The 16,726-nt window shown below is 37.6% G+C and overlaps 2 protein-coding genes across 2 annotated transcripts; one reads left to right on the top strand and one right to left on the bottom strand.

Annotated features, from left to right (window-relative positions):
* The first annotated feature begins 4,204 nt into the window (after positions 1 to 4,204).
* On the top strand, positions 4,205 to 6,121 carry LOC145774580 (DNA replication complex GINS protein PSF2-like). Its single transcript, XM_082585848.1, has one exon. It carries the CDS (start codon positions 4,205 to 4,207, stop codon positions 4,757 to 4,759), a length of 555 nt encoding a protein of 184 aa, XP_082441974.1. The 3' UTR covers positions 4,760 to 6,121.
* Positions 6,122 to 9,699: 3,578 nt separating this feature from the next.
* On the bottom strand, positions 9,700 to 14,575 carry LOC145774151 (ubiquitin-conjugating enzyme E2 A). The gene is made up of 4 exons (XM_082585317.1): positions 14,437 to 14,575; positions 11,730 to 11,926; positions 10,890 to 10,978; positions 9,700 to 10,438 (listed from the first exon to the last, which is right to left on the bottom strand). The coding sequence occupies exons 1-4, from the start codon at positions 14,478 to 14,480 to the stop codon at positions 10,298 to 10,300; spliced, it is 471 nt and encodes a 156-aa protein (XP_082441443.1). The 5' UTR covers positions 14,481 to 14,575; the 3' UTR covers positions 9,700 to 10,297.
* Positions 14,576 to 16,726: the final 2,151 nt, after the last annotated feature.

Below are 16,726 nucleotides of genomic sequence, written 5' to 3'. Positions count from 1 at the left end.
ACAATAACCACTCAAACATATTCCACCTCGCTGTGCTTCCTGCACAACAGGTGTTAAAGTTGCACGAAAACAAGATCACAGATTTTTCCATGGCTGTGCAGTTGGAGTCGTGAAATCGGATCTTGGGGTGTCCGGAGACGGCCAGTTATAAATCGAGAAGTCGGAGTCGTAGCCTATATTGTTTTACCGACTCCACAGCCTTGGATTCTTCTTGTATTGTAGTTGTCACTTGTCAGTTCCCTTCCAACACCAAACGGAACGTATTTTAATCCTCAGGAAAATAATGCAGTAAAATTTTTAGCTTAAATTTAGTTACATATTGCAGATGGAAGAAGTTATTGAGATGGAATAGGAGAAAATCTCAAGATGAAAAATGGAATAGGCTTAACGTCTTCCATAACATGCCCTGTTTATAGCGTCTTCAGATCAGAAAAGAAGTCACGTAGCCTATAGCTGCAGCAAAAATGTCCAAACATGGAAATTGAAGTGGAGTTCAACAAATAGTCAAGACAACTTGCCCATTAAAAAGTGAAACATTAGATGCTATAGGCCTACAGTAATTAAATAAACCCTTTTTCACGTGGGTACAACGCGCGCAGACGTTATATACTGGGCGTGATCAGCAGGGCCGTTGAGATGATAATTTGGGCCGGTAGTGAGATCCTCAAACACCAAGACACTTCTGAGACAATCGCACTATAGGCCTATCCAAAACCTTATAGCCTAAAGGATACGGGCATGCAGTGCTTGATCGCCTTCTCATATTGCGTTATATACGTACTACTAGTGTTATGTCCTTTTCGCGTTTGCATCTGCCGCATTGCAATCTGTTTATCGAGATTATAAAACCTGCTAGAAAAGCAGCCCTTCCCCATAGATTCCCCCCAGGCCAATTGGTCTTTATCACCTTCTTCTAATGCGCTTCGTTGATACTTGATAGCTTCAACTATTTGGATGCCCCCTACAACCTTTGAAAGTTTGTTTTAATTTATTAGCTTGATACATATATACAGTTTGTGTTTCATTATTCATACTAAGTGGTCTATCAAGTTAAATTAAGACAATATACCATCAGAGCTATATTTAGCACCATATATTATGGTGTATGGCCTTGCTGGTTAACAGGACAAGCCGCACTAACAGTTTGGCATTTTTTTTGGCATTTTTTTTGAAACCCTGAAAAATTTGGCATTTTTTGGCGGTTTTTACGAAACATTTGGCAGGCAAAGCTATTTTGAATCTGGCAACCCTGCTTGAACCTTCAATCCAGCGCTTCCACTTTTGTGGTAATTTCGTAATTACCACATAACCACAATTGTGGAATTTTCATTATGCTTGTGGTAAAAATGTGGTAATATGGAAATTTTGTGTGGAAATGTTGCCAAAATGTGGAAATTATAAATTTTGAAAATTTGACATAAAATACTATCAATAAATAAGAGCATTTAAACTGTTGTCCTCCAAAATCGAACAGATATGCAAAAAACTACTTATAACAGCATGTGACAAGCATGTTCCTCTGTTTTCGGTTTGATTTTGGAATGTGTCCTGACTTTTGACTTTGAAGGTTGGGTGACCATGTGATCATATTCATAGTCAAGACGTCTTTCAGATTCTAGCTGCGGTGTCAAGTACGGTACAGTACTTTGCAGTGGTGTAGCCAGGGGGGGTGTTTGGGGGTTACAACCCCCCTTTGGCACGCGTGTGACGTCACGATATTGAGAATGATGCTTTCAGTCTCTAAAACAAAGTTTGCCTAATTTTAAACGAAACTGCATTAAAAGAGCGAGTTTTGCGAATACTAAACATTCAAACATCTCAGCCAGGAATTAGCAACAAGAAAACATAGAGACTTAGCTTTATTACCGAAAAATTCCCAAGAAAACATTATCTTATTCTTTTGCTATGCCACCAGACAGCACCATTTTACAGGAATATTTATACCCACATTTTTGTTGAAAATGCTCTCAGAATGCACCAAATTTAAAGTAATTTTTCAAAACTTTCTGGGGAGGCCCCCCAGACCCTCCGCGCTGGGTGGGTATCGCCTTTGGCGAAGAGGCCGGCGGGCGAAGCCCGGCGGCCGTCAAAACCCCCCCTTTCGAAATTCCTGGCTAAGCTACTGGTACTTTGCTTTCTTTTTTCGGACGTTCTATGAATAAACTGAGTAGTTGTTTTAGGCCTTATTTTACACTATATAGTGTAAAATGTAAATATAACCAAATAATAGCGTTGCCGGATAAGGAATTCTGTCGTAATTTGAGAAAAGTTTAAAGCTGTTGAAAACAAAAACTTATTTTTAGATCTGGGTAAAGATCAAAACCCTAACCTTATTCCTAAGTCTTACCTTAACCCTTACTAACTTTAATCCTAACTCTGACAACACCTGATAGTAACTATGGCAACAAGTGGGTAAAAATAGCCACTGTGTTAATGTAAAAGTAAATCGAAATACGGTTAAGATCGGGTGAAAAATCACAGTAAAAAATGTGGTAATCTGAGGACAAATGTGGTAATACAAGTGGTAATCATGCTTTGTAAAAGTGGAAGCACTGCTTCAATCATTCAGTTGGGAGTTGGGACGGTTGAGTTGAATTGAATCCTCTACTGAGTGCTGAGTTTTACTCAGTGTAACACTGCATTACATAACGTAGTTCTAGTTGTCGAGCAAAAACAGGAAGCGTACCGTTTTGTTTATTGCAATGCAATGAATCGTATTGCAAGTTTGCAGAAATTATGATGCAAGTATCCACTTCAACAGTTCAGTTGGTACTTGGTTAAGTGTGTACCGGTAACTTTGTACATGAAGAAACTGCAAGAACAAGTAGTGTTGGTGCCTTGGAGCCGTAGTCTCTAAAGATATGCGCTTGAGCAATGCATTTTAAAGATAGCTTTTTAATAGGTAATTAGTGCATAGAATAATTCACAGATCACTACACTTTAACAAACAGAAATTTCATTCTTGTCAATTCCCATGACCCAAGTCTGCATCAGCGGTTTTAAACTGCTACAAGTATGCAACTCTGCCAAAATTCAGCTTGGTCTAGACCTGGTCTTGCCTGCAAAAATATCATGTCCAAATCTGATGTAAAAACCTCAGTTTGTAAGTTCAAACTCTTGTTCTATAACTCTAAAACTATAACAAACTCTATAATAGGTTTGTGCTGAATCAGGATTGCAATTTTGTTTACACTGCCATTTCATTGTTGCTGTGGAAAACAAGTTCTAGATGAAAGTTTATTCTTATGCTCCAGTATTTTCATAAAAATGACACATTTTTTCCATTTCAAATTAGAAAGTATGACTGAAGCAAATGTAGACCCTCTTTATATAGGTATACAAAAATGTAACAGAGCTACGGTACTGAAGGTGAAGCCACTAATTTGACAAAAATGTAGCACCTCTATCACTACCAAATAAGTAGCATGTTACTGTTCACTTAGCTGCAAACAAGTCAGAATCTCTCACACGCCGAAGAGAAATATTGCTAGAAAACGTTTCACAAAATGGATAATGGTGATCTATAAAAACTTGAAGACTAGCTCTACAGTGCAACTGCAAGTATTTTTCATGGCCTTGTTTGTACCTCAATGTATGCAAAAACACAACATTAAGCAACATCTAATTCTTATTGCTCTGTTTGGTGCAAAAATAACAAATTCTGTTCTGTTAGCTGCAGGAAATCGCTTTTTTGCTGTTTACTGGATTTTTTATATTGGCTGTCAGTGCTCAAGAAGCTTTGGTAGGCCATGCTTGGTTGCCAGAAAAGTAAAGGAGTTAGAGGCCTGTGTATGTTGTCCTACAGGGTGCAAAGTAAAACATAATTATGGTATTTCACTTGATTAGAATCGTTTACGCATATTGGTGATAAATCAAAACTTCAAAGTGGTTATTATTTTTGCTCATTTTTCATTACTAAAAACACTTGATAATAGCTAAAACCTTTGCAAGGAGGAGCAATGGAGCATACACAGAAATATTGGCATGTTACAGTAGGACTAAAGGCAAAATAATTTTTCCAGCTCGATCAGACTAATTTGATTCGGTTCGACCAAGCGGGGCTACTGTATCTTGGTGCTGCTTTATTCTTTACAATCATATCTTTCTAGAGCTTACTTTTTGACATTTGCAATATGCTAGTTAAGAATTTTGAACTTAAACTGTGATCTAAAGTTTGAAAACGTACCAAAGTAACTGGATTGACATGGAGCATGCAGATGTTGAGTTCATATCTGAAAAAGAGACTGTGAAAATCACACCAAATTTTGCACTTGATAAAATATATTTGATTTCTGGAGATGTAGGGCCATTTAACCCTGGCTTGCCTATTGAGGTTCCATTGTGGATGGCGATTAGCCTGAAACAACGTCAAAAATGTCGAATCCATCCTCCACATTGGATGGAAATGGAAAAATTGGAAGACATAAAAGATGAAGAAGTTAACAATGAAATTTTTACTGCCTTGCCAAGTCCACATTTTCGTGAAATTACCCAGCTTTTACTAGTGAATGCTATTGATAATATTCCAAATGCAGATGAAATACGCACACTTGTCAAAGACATATGGGACATCAGAGCAGCTAAATTAAGAAGTAGCATTGACAAATTTATTAAGCTTCAAGCTGGGCATGCAAGGCTTGACAATTTAACGCAATTGGAAATAAACACTGTAAGACCCTTTCTCACAGCATCATTGGATCATATTCATAAATTGCGGACTACTCAAGTTAGTGTGGAAAGAAATGTTTCTACTCAGTAATGTTAAAATTGTGTTTATTGGCATTATAATGTTTGATTTATTTTTTGTTTAAAAAAAATAGCGTTTTGTCTGAGGTTGTTTAAGGTAGGACACCTATGCTTTTTTTGAAAAATAAAAATTTGGCCATAGCAATTTCAAGAGTTTAATTTGTCAAGGGCAAGCTGCCAGTGGTTTAAAGACAAAATTTAAATTTCATTTAAAGACTTTCTATTGAACATTTTTTGATTTCCTACACCAGAACTTTAGTTCTAACCTTGTTTTTCATTGTACATATAAAAGTTTGAATGAAATTGAAGGTTAATTGAAGATACTGAGGAGTAGATGGAGTAGTTAGAATTTATTTTTTGACAAATGTTATGAGCAATTTTATGAAGTTTAATGGTTCTACTATCAATAGAAAAAAAAAGAAAATGCATAGGTGTCCTACCTTAAACATCATATGATGCCATTTTCTCGTTTTTCCTTACCCTTTCCATATGGTATTGTCATGTTGTTGCCAGCCTATGTGTTGTTTGCTATACCTGAGGGGAACAAGACATCCTGTCAAGGCCGACTTGTCGCTAGGCAACTGACCACGGCCGACCTGTCGCAAGGACATCTCACCACTCGACGATTTGACGCGAATTTCTTACTAATCCGATTAACACTTTCTTATCATAGCTTACTCTTGGCTTGTTTGACTCGAACCTTGGACATCTGTTGATCTATTTTAGAAAACAGATACAGAATAATATTTAAACTTCTAATTCTAATACCAGTTGATTGCTAACTTGTTTTTAAGGCATAGGCAATAGGCATGCTATAAGGAAGCGTTAATCGGATTAGTAGGGAATTCGCCTCTAGTGAGAGTGAGATATCCTTGCGACAGGTCGGCCATGATCAATTGCCTAGCGACAGATCGGCCTTTGCAGGATGTCATGTCTCCTTATCTGAGAACTTTCTAGCAATGGTTCTATGGTATTAGAATTCAAATTTTGATTATTAGACGACATATTATATAGTAGAACAGTTTGCCTAGTGTCAAACAAAGTTATTCGAAAAAGTACCGCACTAGACGAATTGGAAATGGTACAGACAGGCAGATTGTGCCCTAACTGTTGTCTTCGTTCCTTTTACAGCGAAGTCATCTTTGTAGAAACTGGTATATATTCTTGCAGCTACTTGTCGTTAGGATTATTAGCCTTCAAATATAGAGATCAGGCCTCGAAATTCACGGACGGCGGACATGTCATAGCATGTGATGTTCGCGGGAAGTGCCTTCTAGATCGGTTATATTTGTCCGCCGAGAAATAACACAGGACCTAGCGATACAAATCGTCATTGCATAGCACGAACAATTGTTGCGAAAATATAACTTGATACAGCTTCGGTAGAGAGTTTGTCTTGTTTAACCATAGGCATACGAAGCCGAGCAACGTTATCAAGTTTAACATAATTATTAAAGATTAATATATATTTACAAAAAACACAAAACTACGCAACAATTAAATATCGAACCTTTTCGACATCACACGATGTCCTCTTCAGGAATAGCATATAGGCTATACAATTTTTACTACATCTAAATAAAATACAATGATTATAACTATAAACAGGAAAAAACAAAAACTGCACAGTACTTCTGACTACCGGTAGCTCAAACTTAACGATATAGGCTTTGCGAGAATCAAAGGTAACTGCATCAAAAGGTGTTGAACATATCACATGATGTGGACGTGGTAGAAAGGCAAGGTGCGAAAAAACTAATTCAAAAATACAGAGAGCAAGAAAGATGAGCCGCAAGCATACAATTGTCTGTTCAAAGGTGGATTGTTACGTTTTATGTACAAGGCTTCCAAGATTTTAGTTTGATACTCAGACCTGCCTCTGGACATGATCTCAAATTGTTTTATAGAAACGTTGTTTTTGCATACTGTACACGAGAAAATGTGATCTTTAATGGCACTTTTCTGTATGGAATTCAAATTCAACGCATCATGTGATCTGTTCAACACCTTTTGATGCAGTTACCTTTGATTCTCGCAGAGCCTATTTCGTTGAGTTTGAGCTAGTCAGAAGTACTGTGCAGTTTTCGTTTTTTCCTGTTTATAGTTATAACAACCATTGTATTATTCAGATGTAGTAAAAATTGTATATATGTTATTCCTGAAGAGGACATCGTGTGATGTCAACAGAGGTGGGCAGTAGCGCGCTACTTTTGTAGCGGCGCTATTTTTTTCCAAAAGTAGTGGTAGCGGGAGAGGCGCTACTTTTTTTCAGTCGCACTCCCGCTACCCGCTACTTTTTAACTTAAATTGAAAAAAATGCTTGTTTTTTTTTGCAATACTGGCGTGGTCAAGCAGCTATATAATCGGCTTGGTTGCAAAGTTTCGGTCTTTTCTAGCTGACGTCATCTTCTTCGGCGAATATCTCCGTGTGATGAAGCCTATCTGCCAGGCTTTAGACATTCTCCAGGGCGGGTCCAAGGCATATTACGGAGTCTTGCTTCCAACCATCACAATTTGCGGGAAGAAGTTGACCGAGATCAGTGATCTTGTGACCTGTGAGGAGTTGAAAGTGAAAGTCCTTGAAGGGGTGAAGAAACGATTCAACAAGTGCTTCAACAACATGAAATGCGTTATGACATCATGTCTTCATCCCTCCTTCAAGACGTCGTGGCTACAATTTCTGCACTACGTTTCCACGGGTGATGCTGATTGCTGGCGCACTACGAGAAAAAGTCAAGACAGATATAATTCGACTGTTGCGGGAGACATCAAGCCAGGTTGATACCGAGAAGAGTGACACCAACACCAGTCATGACTCCGATGAGGATGTATTTTTTGGAGTGTTTGCGCCATCCCGTGAAACGTCGGTGCAGAAGGAAGCAGCAATTGTGGATGTGGACGCCTTTTTTTCGGACAAGAGCAAGTCCTTGAGCTTTTCGAATACCGAGTTAAAACATCTGTTCATTAAATACAACACCCCCATTCCTTCCAGTGCTGCGGTGGAGAGTCTTTTCTCTGATGGAAAAGATGTGCTTAAGCGAAAGCGGGCAGGACTTAGTGACTCTCATTTTGAAATGCTCGTGTTTTTGAAAGATGCGTAACAATAAATTTCCCTTAGAATGTGTTTTCTATAACGACGTTAAAATGACAGCGTAAACGAATGATAACATTCGTTTTCAAGGTCATTTTTGCGTCGCTAGGGACTTGAGTGTTTCCTAGTGTCATTTTAGACAAAAGTAGAGGTAGCGCACGCTACTTTGGCCCGAGTAGCGCGCTACTTTTGTAAATTGGTAGCGGTAGCGCGCGCTACTTTGGCCCGAGTAGCGCGCTACTTTTGTAAATTGGTAGTGGTAGCGCGCGCTACTTTGGCCCGAGTAGCGGGTGCCCACCTCTGGATGTCGAAAAGGTTCGATATTTAATTGTTGCGTAGTTTTGTGTTTTTTGTAAATATAATAATCTTTAATATGTTAAACTTGATAACGTTGCTCGGCTTCGTATGCCTATGGTTCAAGAATATAACTTCCCGCGCATATAGAAAACGTATCCCTTAGCTTCCATTCAAGCAGGAAAACTTTCGATTTTTACGTTGCTTCAACGACTAATGACATTGAATCAGCGTAACAAAGGTGAATTCTTCGCTTAGAATCGATGGGAGTACAGGTGCTTCTACACTAATCACGCGCAACTTAGTTCAAGTCTTACGTCACAACGTCTGGCTTTGATTTCCGAGTAATATCAGTAAGGCAAAATTGGTTACAAAATTTGTTGAGTTTTGGCATACAGTAAGAAAGAAAAGGCCCAGGAAAAATTCACTTTCGCTCACACGACACGCAAAAATAAACCTAAAGAAAAACGCCTATTGAAACTTTGCACAGCAGAAAATACTAGCGTTAGTGTAGAAGATTTCCGACTCGTGCCCAGAGCATTGTGACGCAAGAAGCCACACGACCTTGTTCGGTGGAAGTTAATCAGTTGTGCGGTGTATTTAAGCAGCTGCATGGCGCTTTGACTCTTCAAGGGCACCTTTCAGAGTGAACAGCCTTTATTTCGAGGCCTGAGAGATTATTTTCGCTCAAGTTTCTTTAACACAGAGTAGTTTTAGAACAATGTTGTCGTTTGTTAATAGTTTCTTTAAAGCAGTTTCATAATTTGTTTTAAGCAAAGAGCGCAAGCCGACATTGGTCTTCTGTTTTACAACACAGCGCTGCAACTTCCGCTAATAAAACGCAACTTACTGGATACCAGACCGGAAGTTTCTGCGCAGTGGGCTATATAGAATCTCTGAACAACTACATGAAAAACTCAGATAGCATAATAAATGTCATGTGACGTTGTTTCATTGCTTTTTTACACCCCCTCTCACCAGGACGTCATCTGATCAGGGCTGTGGAGTCAGAGGGATTTTAACTTGACCGCAGTCGGCCAGTTATCAACCGAGGAGTTAAATTGTTCGCCGGATTCCACAACTTTGCATCTGATGCTGTATTAGAACAGCCCATAATGCAAAGTTTTTACACTCTCCCTTTTTGTAATCCACATAGCGTCTTCCACCCTCTGATTTCTTTGTCAACTATTGTACACTCGGTGCGGTGGCTCAGCGGATAAGACGCTCGCTTTTCAATTATGCCATCCTGGTTCGACTCCCGGCTTAAGCTGATTGTTGAAAAATACTACTCACCTCTACCCCGGATGAACTAAAGGCTGCCGAGAAAATGGAACCTATCTTCAATGGAATGAGAGCCTATCTTCTCATCCCCCATGCTTGGATCAAATATGTGACTCACCTTTTACTGTACACTCAGACCTCAGTTCTCTACACTGTACGGAAGTCAAACTGCTCAATCACTGCCAATATCAGATCTCCATGCCATTCAAACGTTAGCGAGCGTAGGTTTTTCTGTGCATTACATGCAATTCATAAATTGCATGTCAAACAACGCGACACACTTTCAATCGTTTTCAAGGATTTATTACGACTTCGGGCTCGAGTATCAACAACAAATGAGCCACATCCATCTTTACAATTTTTTAACAAACGTGTCTGTTAAATAAACATCGAACAAATTCAATTACCTAAGGTACACGTTTCGAATCTTTGTAAACAATAAAAAGATGGTTAAAGTATGTGTCTAAGATCTGTACAGGAGATTTTGCAGTGAAAGGAAGCATACAATCAAAATGCAGGCAACTTCTGAAGCGATTTCTTGGAAACCAAAACAATATCTTTAGACAATAAAAAGTTACAGACAGCAAATCAAGTTACAACTACCTAAACTTGTGCAAGTCATAAAACGGAAGGATTCAGGATTTCAGGTTAACAGTACAGCCGCCTATTACAGTGAAACATTGGTTTCTTAGACCTTAATAAAATGTTTTATAGCATTCTGATTATCATCCATCAGTTGGCTGGTTTTGCAGAAAATGAAACAAGTAAAAATATGAACACAATTCGCGGAGTGTCACCAAAAACAATCAGTCCAAACAGAAATCCAAAAAGATATTATATGCACATTGAAAAACAAAAAACACAACACGAAAGAAACTTTTGTTACTAGGTTTTTGAATATGCATTTTTCCAACTATCTTCAACAATTTTCGAAACCTTTCGTTCATACTCGCGGCGATTCTCTGTGTACAAAAGGGCGGCTTGGTTGTTGGCGGGACTGTTTGGGTTTGGTTCATCAAGTAAAGACTGCAAACAAAAATATCTTCATACTTTTGCAGTATATCTACGGTAGATTTGTATATTTATTCAGTAGCAGAGTTGGCTCAGGCAAGTTTAGTGAATAATTGTACAGTTAATCATGACTATTCAGTATTCACTTTTCAGTGTTGCCACACAAAGACAATTTACAGAGGTTGTGCATTTCAGATTTTTTCAGTCGTCAAAGGGTAGCTATTTCGTAATGCTTTAAAAGGTAATCATATAAAAGGTAAGCATATGGCACCACTTTTTTCACTTCCCACGCATAAACCATAACGTTTTTCGCCAATCCCTATGACGCAATATGGCTGTTCCACCTCCCCTTCGAGAAGTGTCAAATGATATCTTTAAACACGACATAAAAACATTTTAAAAGCACAACATACAGTACATGACCCTGAAAAGTAGACGTTATAGAGATGTTCTGCATAATACAAACCTGTATGGAGGTCAGAATTGATGCAACATCATATGTCGGACTCCATCTATTTTGCAGGATATCCAGGCAAATCCCACCATCGGCATAGACTGAACATTGAACAAGTAACAATAAAATTATGTGCTGAATACTGAAAAGTTTGGGTGTACATCAGAACAATTATAGTTTCTAGCACTAGTGGCCAATTTTTAAAAATATTGTGTGTTTTATTTTTTCTCGCCTTCAATCGCACTGCAGTAAATAACCTTGTAAAATTTTATTTTGTATGTTATTCGTTCTGAGGATGCTCAATGTCATGGTGCGCGAAACGTCAGTGAACCAATAAACCATCCTGTTTGTTGTTGCTTTGACTTTCAATTTCAGCAGATGAACATTGCAACTAGTGGTAGAAACGAAAATTATGTGCATTGGCATTCCACTGTGGTTACAATGAAGCAACATGTGTAAGCTGTGTCGGTCTGTTGAACCTTATTTACTGCAAGGAAAAATATGATACTGGTGCCCAAAGAATTACAGTATGTTACTTGGCTATCATTCACCATTAGACTGACAACAAAGATGTAATCAAACATCTAAGCTGTGAATTACAGAAATCTTGAAATCAACAGATGATGTTAATTAACAAGAATATTTAATAATGTTTTGTGTTACCCAAGCTTTCTTACCCTTTAAAAAGAAAACGCGGGCATCAGAAAATAAAAGATTGGTGTCATGTGATCAAATGATGAAAACATATTTAAGAGATATGATTTAACAAATTCAGTAGCATCAGGAGTAAATGAATACATAATTACGTAATGACAAATAACGCCACCCATAAACATTAAACAAGTTACTAACCATTAGGATGAAACATTGTTGATACAAATTTAACAGATGGTGGCTTATTAGGATACTCTTCTGTGAACTCTATTTTCAATTTAAAAGTTCCATCTTCAAATGGGGTATTTTCAGGTCCAAATATCAGAGCATTCCAAACCATTATATTATGTTCTGAAGGGGCTCCACTTACTCCTGTGGGAGGATCATCTTGAATTCTGTGAACAAGAATCAAATTTTGTTGATCAAATGACCATCTATTCTTTGTTGCATTCATAGTGACTGTGTTACACAATACCAGAGATGTACGTATACGCCGCAAATTCTACGCCGTAGACTTTTTGTTTACGCTGACGCTTGCGGCCACATTTTTTTGGAGAGTGTGCGCTTGAGGCTACGCCGTAAAGTTTTCTCGTCTTTTTAGCGCATAGCATCAATGCATACTTTTTAATGTGTTTTTTTTCCGCTACAACACGCCAATACCTTCCAGCGCTGCAGTTGAAAGAATGTTTTTAATGGGCAAAGACATATTGGAACCAAAACACAGCAAAATGAACACTTTCAGATGCTTGTGTTTCTTCGTGGAAATTCAAAATAAAACTTGTTTGTTTCAAGTGGTTTATACCGTGTGAATGTTCAGCACCTAGCAAACAAAATGAGTTTACGCTAGTGTAGGCTATGCGCTGACGCCGCCAACTTTTTTTACAAGTTATGTTTACGCATACAGCGTATGATTTTTCGAACGTTTGCGGTTACGCTGACGGCGTCAATATTTTTTGTATGCGCGTACATCACTGCACAATACACATATTAGTAGATTCAAATTATTTTTATTTGTTTTAGTGTACAACTGATTCACCCTGATGTTTTGGTATGAAGACCAGGCTTCTTTGATGATGGTTTAGTGCTACAGCACATACATTATTATATTTAAGTTACACACTACACTGCTGGTACTATGATGACAGCAAAAGACAAGTCAGCTGCCACCCTCATACAAATCAGAAAAAAAAACTACAAAAAGAGGAGGCAATAACAAAGAGTGAACCAAGTTAGAAACAATAACAGGCAGCGAGATGGCGGTAAACAAGAGGAGTAGGCCTAATTGTTGTACTGTTTGAAAAGATTTGTTTTGAAAGAACACTAAAGGTTGGCAGAGAAAATAATATATATACGGTATACAGTATTATACAAGCTCCAATAAAAGTATTTTGCATAGTTTGAATTCAAGCAAGTGATGTTGTGAAGGCTCTACCCCAGTTAAGAATAGAATAATGTCACACTGTTTTGTATGAAATAACGCAAAGTATATTATTTGCAGAGTTCTGCATGTTTTTTTTAATTTTGTCAAAAGATCTGATACTGAAGTTACTGCTATCCATTCTTAGCTAGAATAATGAGAACTATGAGTAATTTCTACATGGGCTATCATAGATCTTTGTAATAAAACTTAGCAGGTTTTTTCATGAGAAAGTTTTTTTCAACTTTCTATCTTGGTCTTACTTTTTATTTAACTGTTGCATAAACACACCTGTCATTTTATACAAGCATAGAAGTTGGATTGCTTAGGTGACCTGTGCATTTAGGATATGAAAATAACTGCTCTGTACATAGGGAGCCATAAGTAAAAAGGATGAAATTTGTCCAAACTTATACATTGGTGGTAATGTTGTTGAAAGTGTAAGTAATTTCTGCTATGTTGGCAGTGTCATAACTGACACTTATGATGATAGCACGGAAATTAGAAGGCGAATTGCTATGGAAAAAACAGCTGTGACATCACTTACAATGGTGTGGAAACAGAGGTCAATTGGTAAAAACACAAAATTAAGATTGCTGCAAACTCTTGTTTTCCCAATTGCCACATATGGATGTGAAATTTGGACATGCAAAAAACGTGACATTAAAAAGTTTTTAAACGTGGTGTCACAGAAGACTATTACGCAATGCGCAATACGCATCAGCTGGATGGAAAGAAAAACAAATGAATTTGTTTCCCAACAAATAAACTATAAATGGAGTCTGATTAATAACATTAACCTCAGAAAATTGAGATATTTCGAACACATAGCAAGAAGCAACTCGTTGGAAAATTCAATGTTGACTGGGATGGTGCAAGGCAAAAGGACGACAAAAAATGAAATATTTTGACAATATCAAGCAAATTACAGGAATAAAAAGCATGCCGGAAACACTAATAAAAACAAAAGACAGAACAAAATGGAGGCAGTTCATAAGGAAGATCACAGCTGATCAAACATGATTAATCTGTTGAAGAAGAAGAACATAGGGAGCAGCTAATTTGAAGACTATGTGTGCCTTTGCTGCTTGCAGCTGTTGTGTTTACTGTATGTACTGTATTTTGTCGTAATTGGCATAACATAAAACATGATCATTAACTGACATCCGTCATGCACTCTATTGTGGTTGGCACTGGTGTTAAACATATCTTGAACCAGCTGCACAAAGCCTAATAATTTTAAATTTCAGAAACTTCCAAAAAACATTTCCTTTTGTGTGAAGAGCCAAGCGTACTTTCTAGCCATTTACAAATTTAACTTCCAAAGATGCTATCTGGGCCAAAGCCACTCTTGGTCTGACATCACTGTTGGTACAACTTAAACTTTCACTTGGGAAGTTCATCATCAATTTTATGCATGTTATAAAAGCTTAAATCTTCAGTACGGTAGCTTAGATTTACATTAATCAAAACAACAAAAACACTCACTTTTTAAAGTCTCTCATAAGTCTCCTCCTAGCTGGCGTTGACATATTGTAAAGTTAATTTTGTAAATTTAACAAAACCTAGTTTCCAGTACTCAAAAAAATTATATACTGTGTTATCCTAGTTAAATACAATCTGGAATTACAAATAATTGGGTTTAAAAATTGAATGAGGCTGTTCACCAGGCACTTAGTTAAATAACATGATGCGTTCTTCTGGTGCAATCTAAGCTGAACTTTTTCCTATGTTTTGTTAATCAGACACAACTGACTTCTTCAGGTACCGGTAGTGACTAAATGACCTAGCGCCCTGAAGAAGTTAGTCGTGTCTGATTGACAAAATGTGGGAAAAAGCAGGTTATCACCTTATACATCTAGTGATAGTTCAGCTTACTTTGCAACAGAAGAACGCATATTATATCATGTTATTCAATTTAGGTTTAATGGTAGGTACAAAATGAATAAAATACTATAGTGAGAAGATATACTAGGATCTGGGTTTTTTTTTTCGCTGAGACTTTTCGGTCATTCGTCCGAACTGACTTGAAAAAATTCGGTCATTTTTTATTTATTTTGGTCATTTTTTCTGATGAAAATATTTCCTTTGAAGTAGCTGATACAAACGAAAATTTGTACTTCCTGACTGGCTACAACATTAAGTTTCGCTGTGAAACGTTGTCGTGTTTTATCTGAGAAAAGTTAGAACAGACAAACGTTACTTCTAGTCTTCGAAATTAGTATATTTTTACTTTTGCAAAAACATTGGAGAGGCCAAACGGCAAAAGTTGAAATTGCCTCGGCAATTGCATGTGAACGTTTATTATGAAAAAGTTGTACCAAAACATGTAAAGCGAGAAGCGAAAAATATACTAGAGTAGTCTATCATGACCTCACTGTTTGATTTGTTGTGATGTAATAATACCAAAACTAGCGATAAAGCGAGCAACGCGATACGCCTGCTGTTACAGTAATTCACGTTATATAACTCACAGGGGAAAGTAAGTTAATTTTGGGTTGATTCAATGTTCAAGGCAACACAAATCGATTTAATTTTCCCGGCGGGTTATATTGCGTAACAATAGTACCCAATAAGAAATTTACATTTGTTTTACATTAATTCGACATCTAGTGACGTTAAATTATCATAAAATAACGTTAATTGCTCAACCAGGTACCGGTAACAAATTAATAGCTCCCCGCAAAAAGATTGCCTCGATTTACGTTTACACTAACATAATTTCGGCACAATCGGGATACTGCAAGCAACACAAAGTCGCGATAAGAAGTAGATGCTTAGACTAATTTGACGTCTACTATCATTGAATCAATGCAAATAGGGTGATATTTTTATAAAAGATTCAATTCTCCTAGCTGGGCACGTGTCTAAGCACCGGCGAAGTAGGAAGTAACCCAAATAAAACATCCAGCAATAGTAAAAGTCTGGTGTAGTCCAAGAAAATTTTTTTTTTGTAGTCTTTTGGTCCTTACAAGCGCTCCTGTGGCCTCAGCATTTTTATTGCCAACGCTAATGCGTCATTCACGCATCTGCGTCGGCAATCACCTCGGCAAGTGCCGATTGCCCACGCTAATTTCGAAGACTGACTTTTCTGCATTTGCGTTATCACATATAATAAGACATTGGATCAACGTTTAAACACTAAGTCTACGTCTTGTATTTGATTGACAAAAAATCGTACAGTGGCGCAAGAAGCTTCTTTGCAATCACTGAAATCGATTTGAGCGCGTACAATTTTTTCTGACATTTTGACCGAATTGACTATATTTTTTTCGGACATTTTGCTAAAAAATCGGTCAATGACCGATAAAGGACCGAAAAAAAACCCAGACTAGGATATACCTAATTACCTTAATATGCCTATTTATTTATTGATATTATGAAGCAACTAAGCTTGTTTCTAAGTCCTATCTGGTTGAACCATAATTTACATTGTACAACCTTCTATTTCTTTGCCCCGATAGCTCAATTGGTTAGCGCGTCACTTCTGGAATGAAGAAACTTCAAGATGAATAGCGGCACTGGTTCGACTCTCGGGGTGTGCGCATAAGCAACGAACGTTAAGGACTGCTCTCCATTCAGCGGCATCTAATAGATGGAATAATTCCCCGGCAACAAAACTTCAACAATCGGAAACTTCACTCTGTCAATCTCAGTGACCGAGCCTGCGTCAGTGATTCAAAGCCTCTACAAGTATGCGAATCTGCCAGTTTAAGCTTTGCAAGAAGCTTTCCCAGTCCGAGGATAAAGATTCAATCAATCAATCTTGTTTGAAGAA

This window comes from Aplidium turbinatum, chromosome 7 (assembly GCF_918807975.1).
Source record: "Aplidium turbinatum chromosome 7, kaAplTurb1.1, whole genome shotgun sequence".
Taxonomy (NCBI): Eukaryota; Metazoa; Chordata; class Ascidiacea; order Aplousobranchia; family Polyclinidae; genus Aplidium; species Aplidium turbinatum.
The sequence above is the reverse complement of the archived record's forward strand: the minus strand, read 5'-3'. Positions and strand labels throughout refer to the sequence as shown.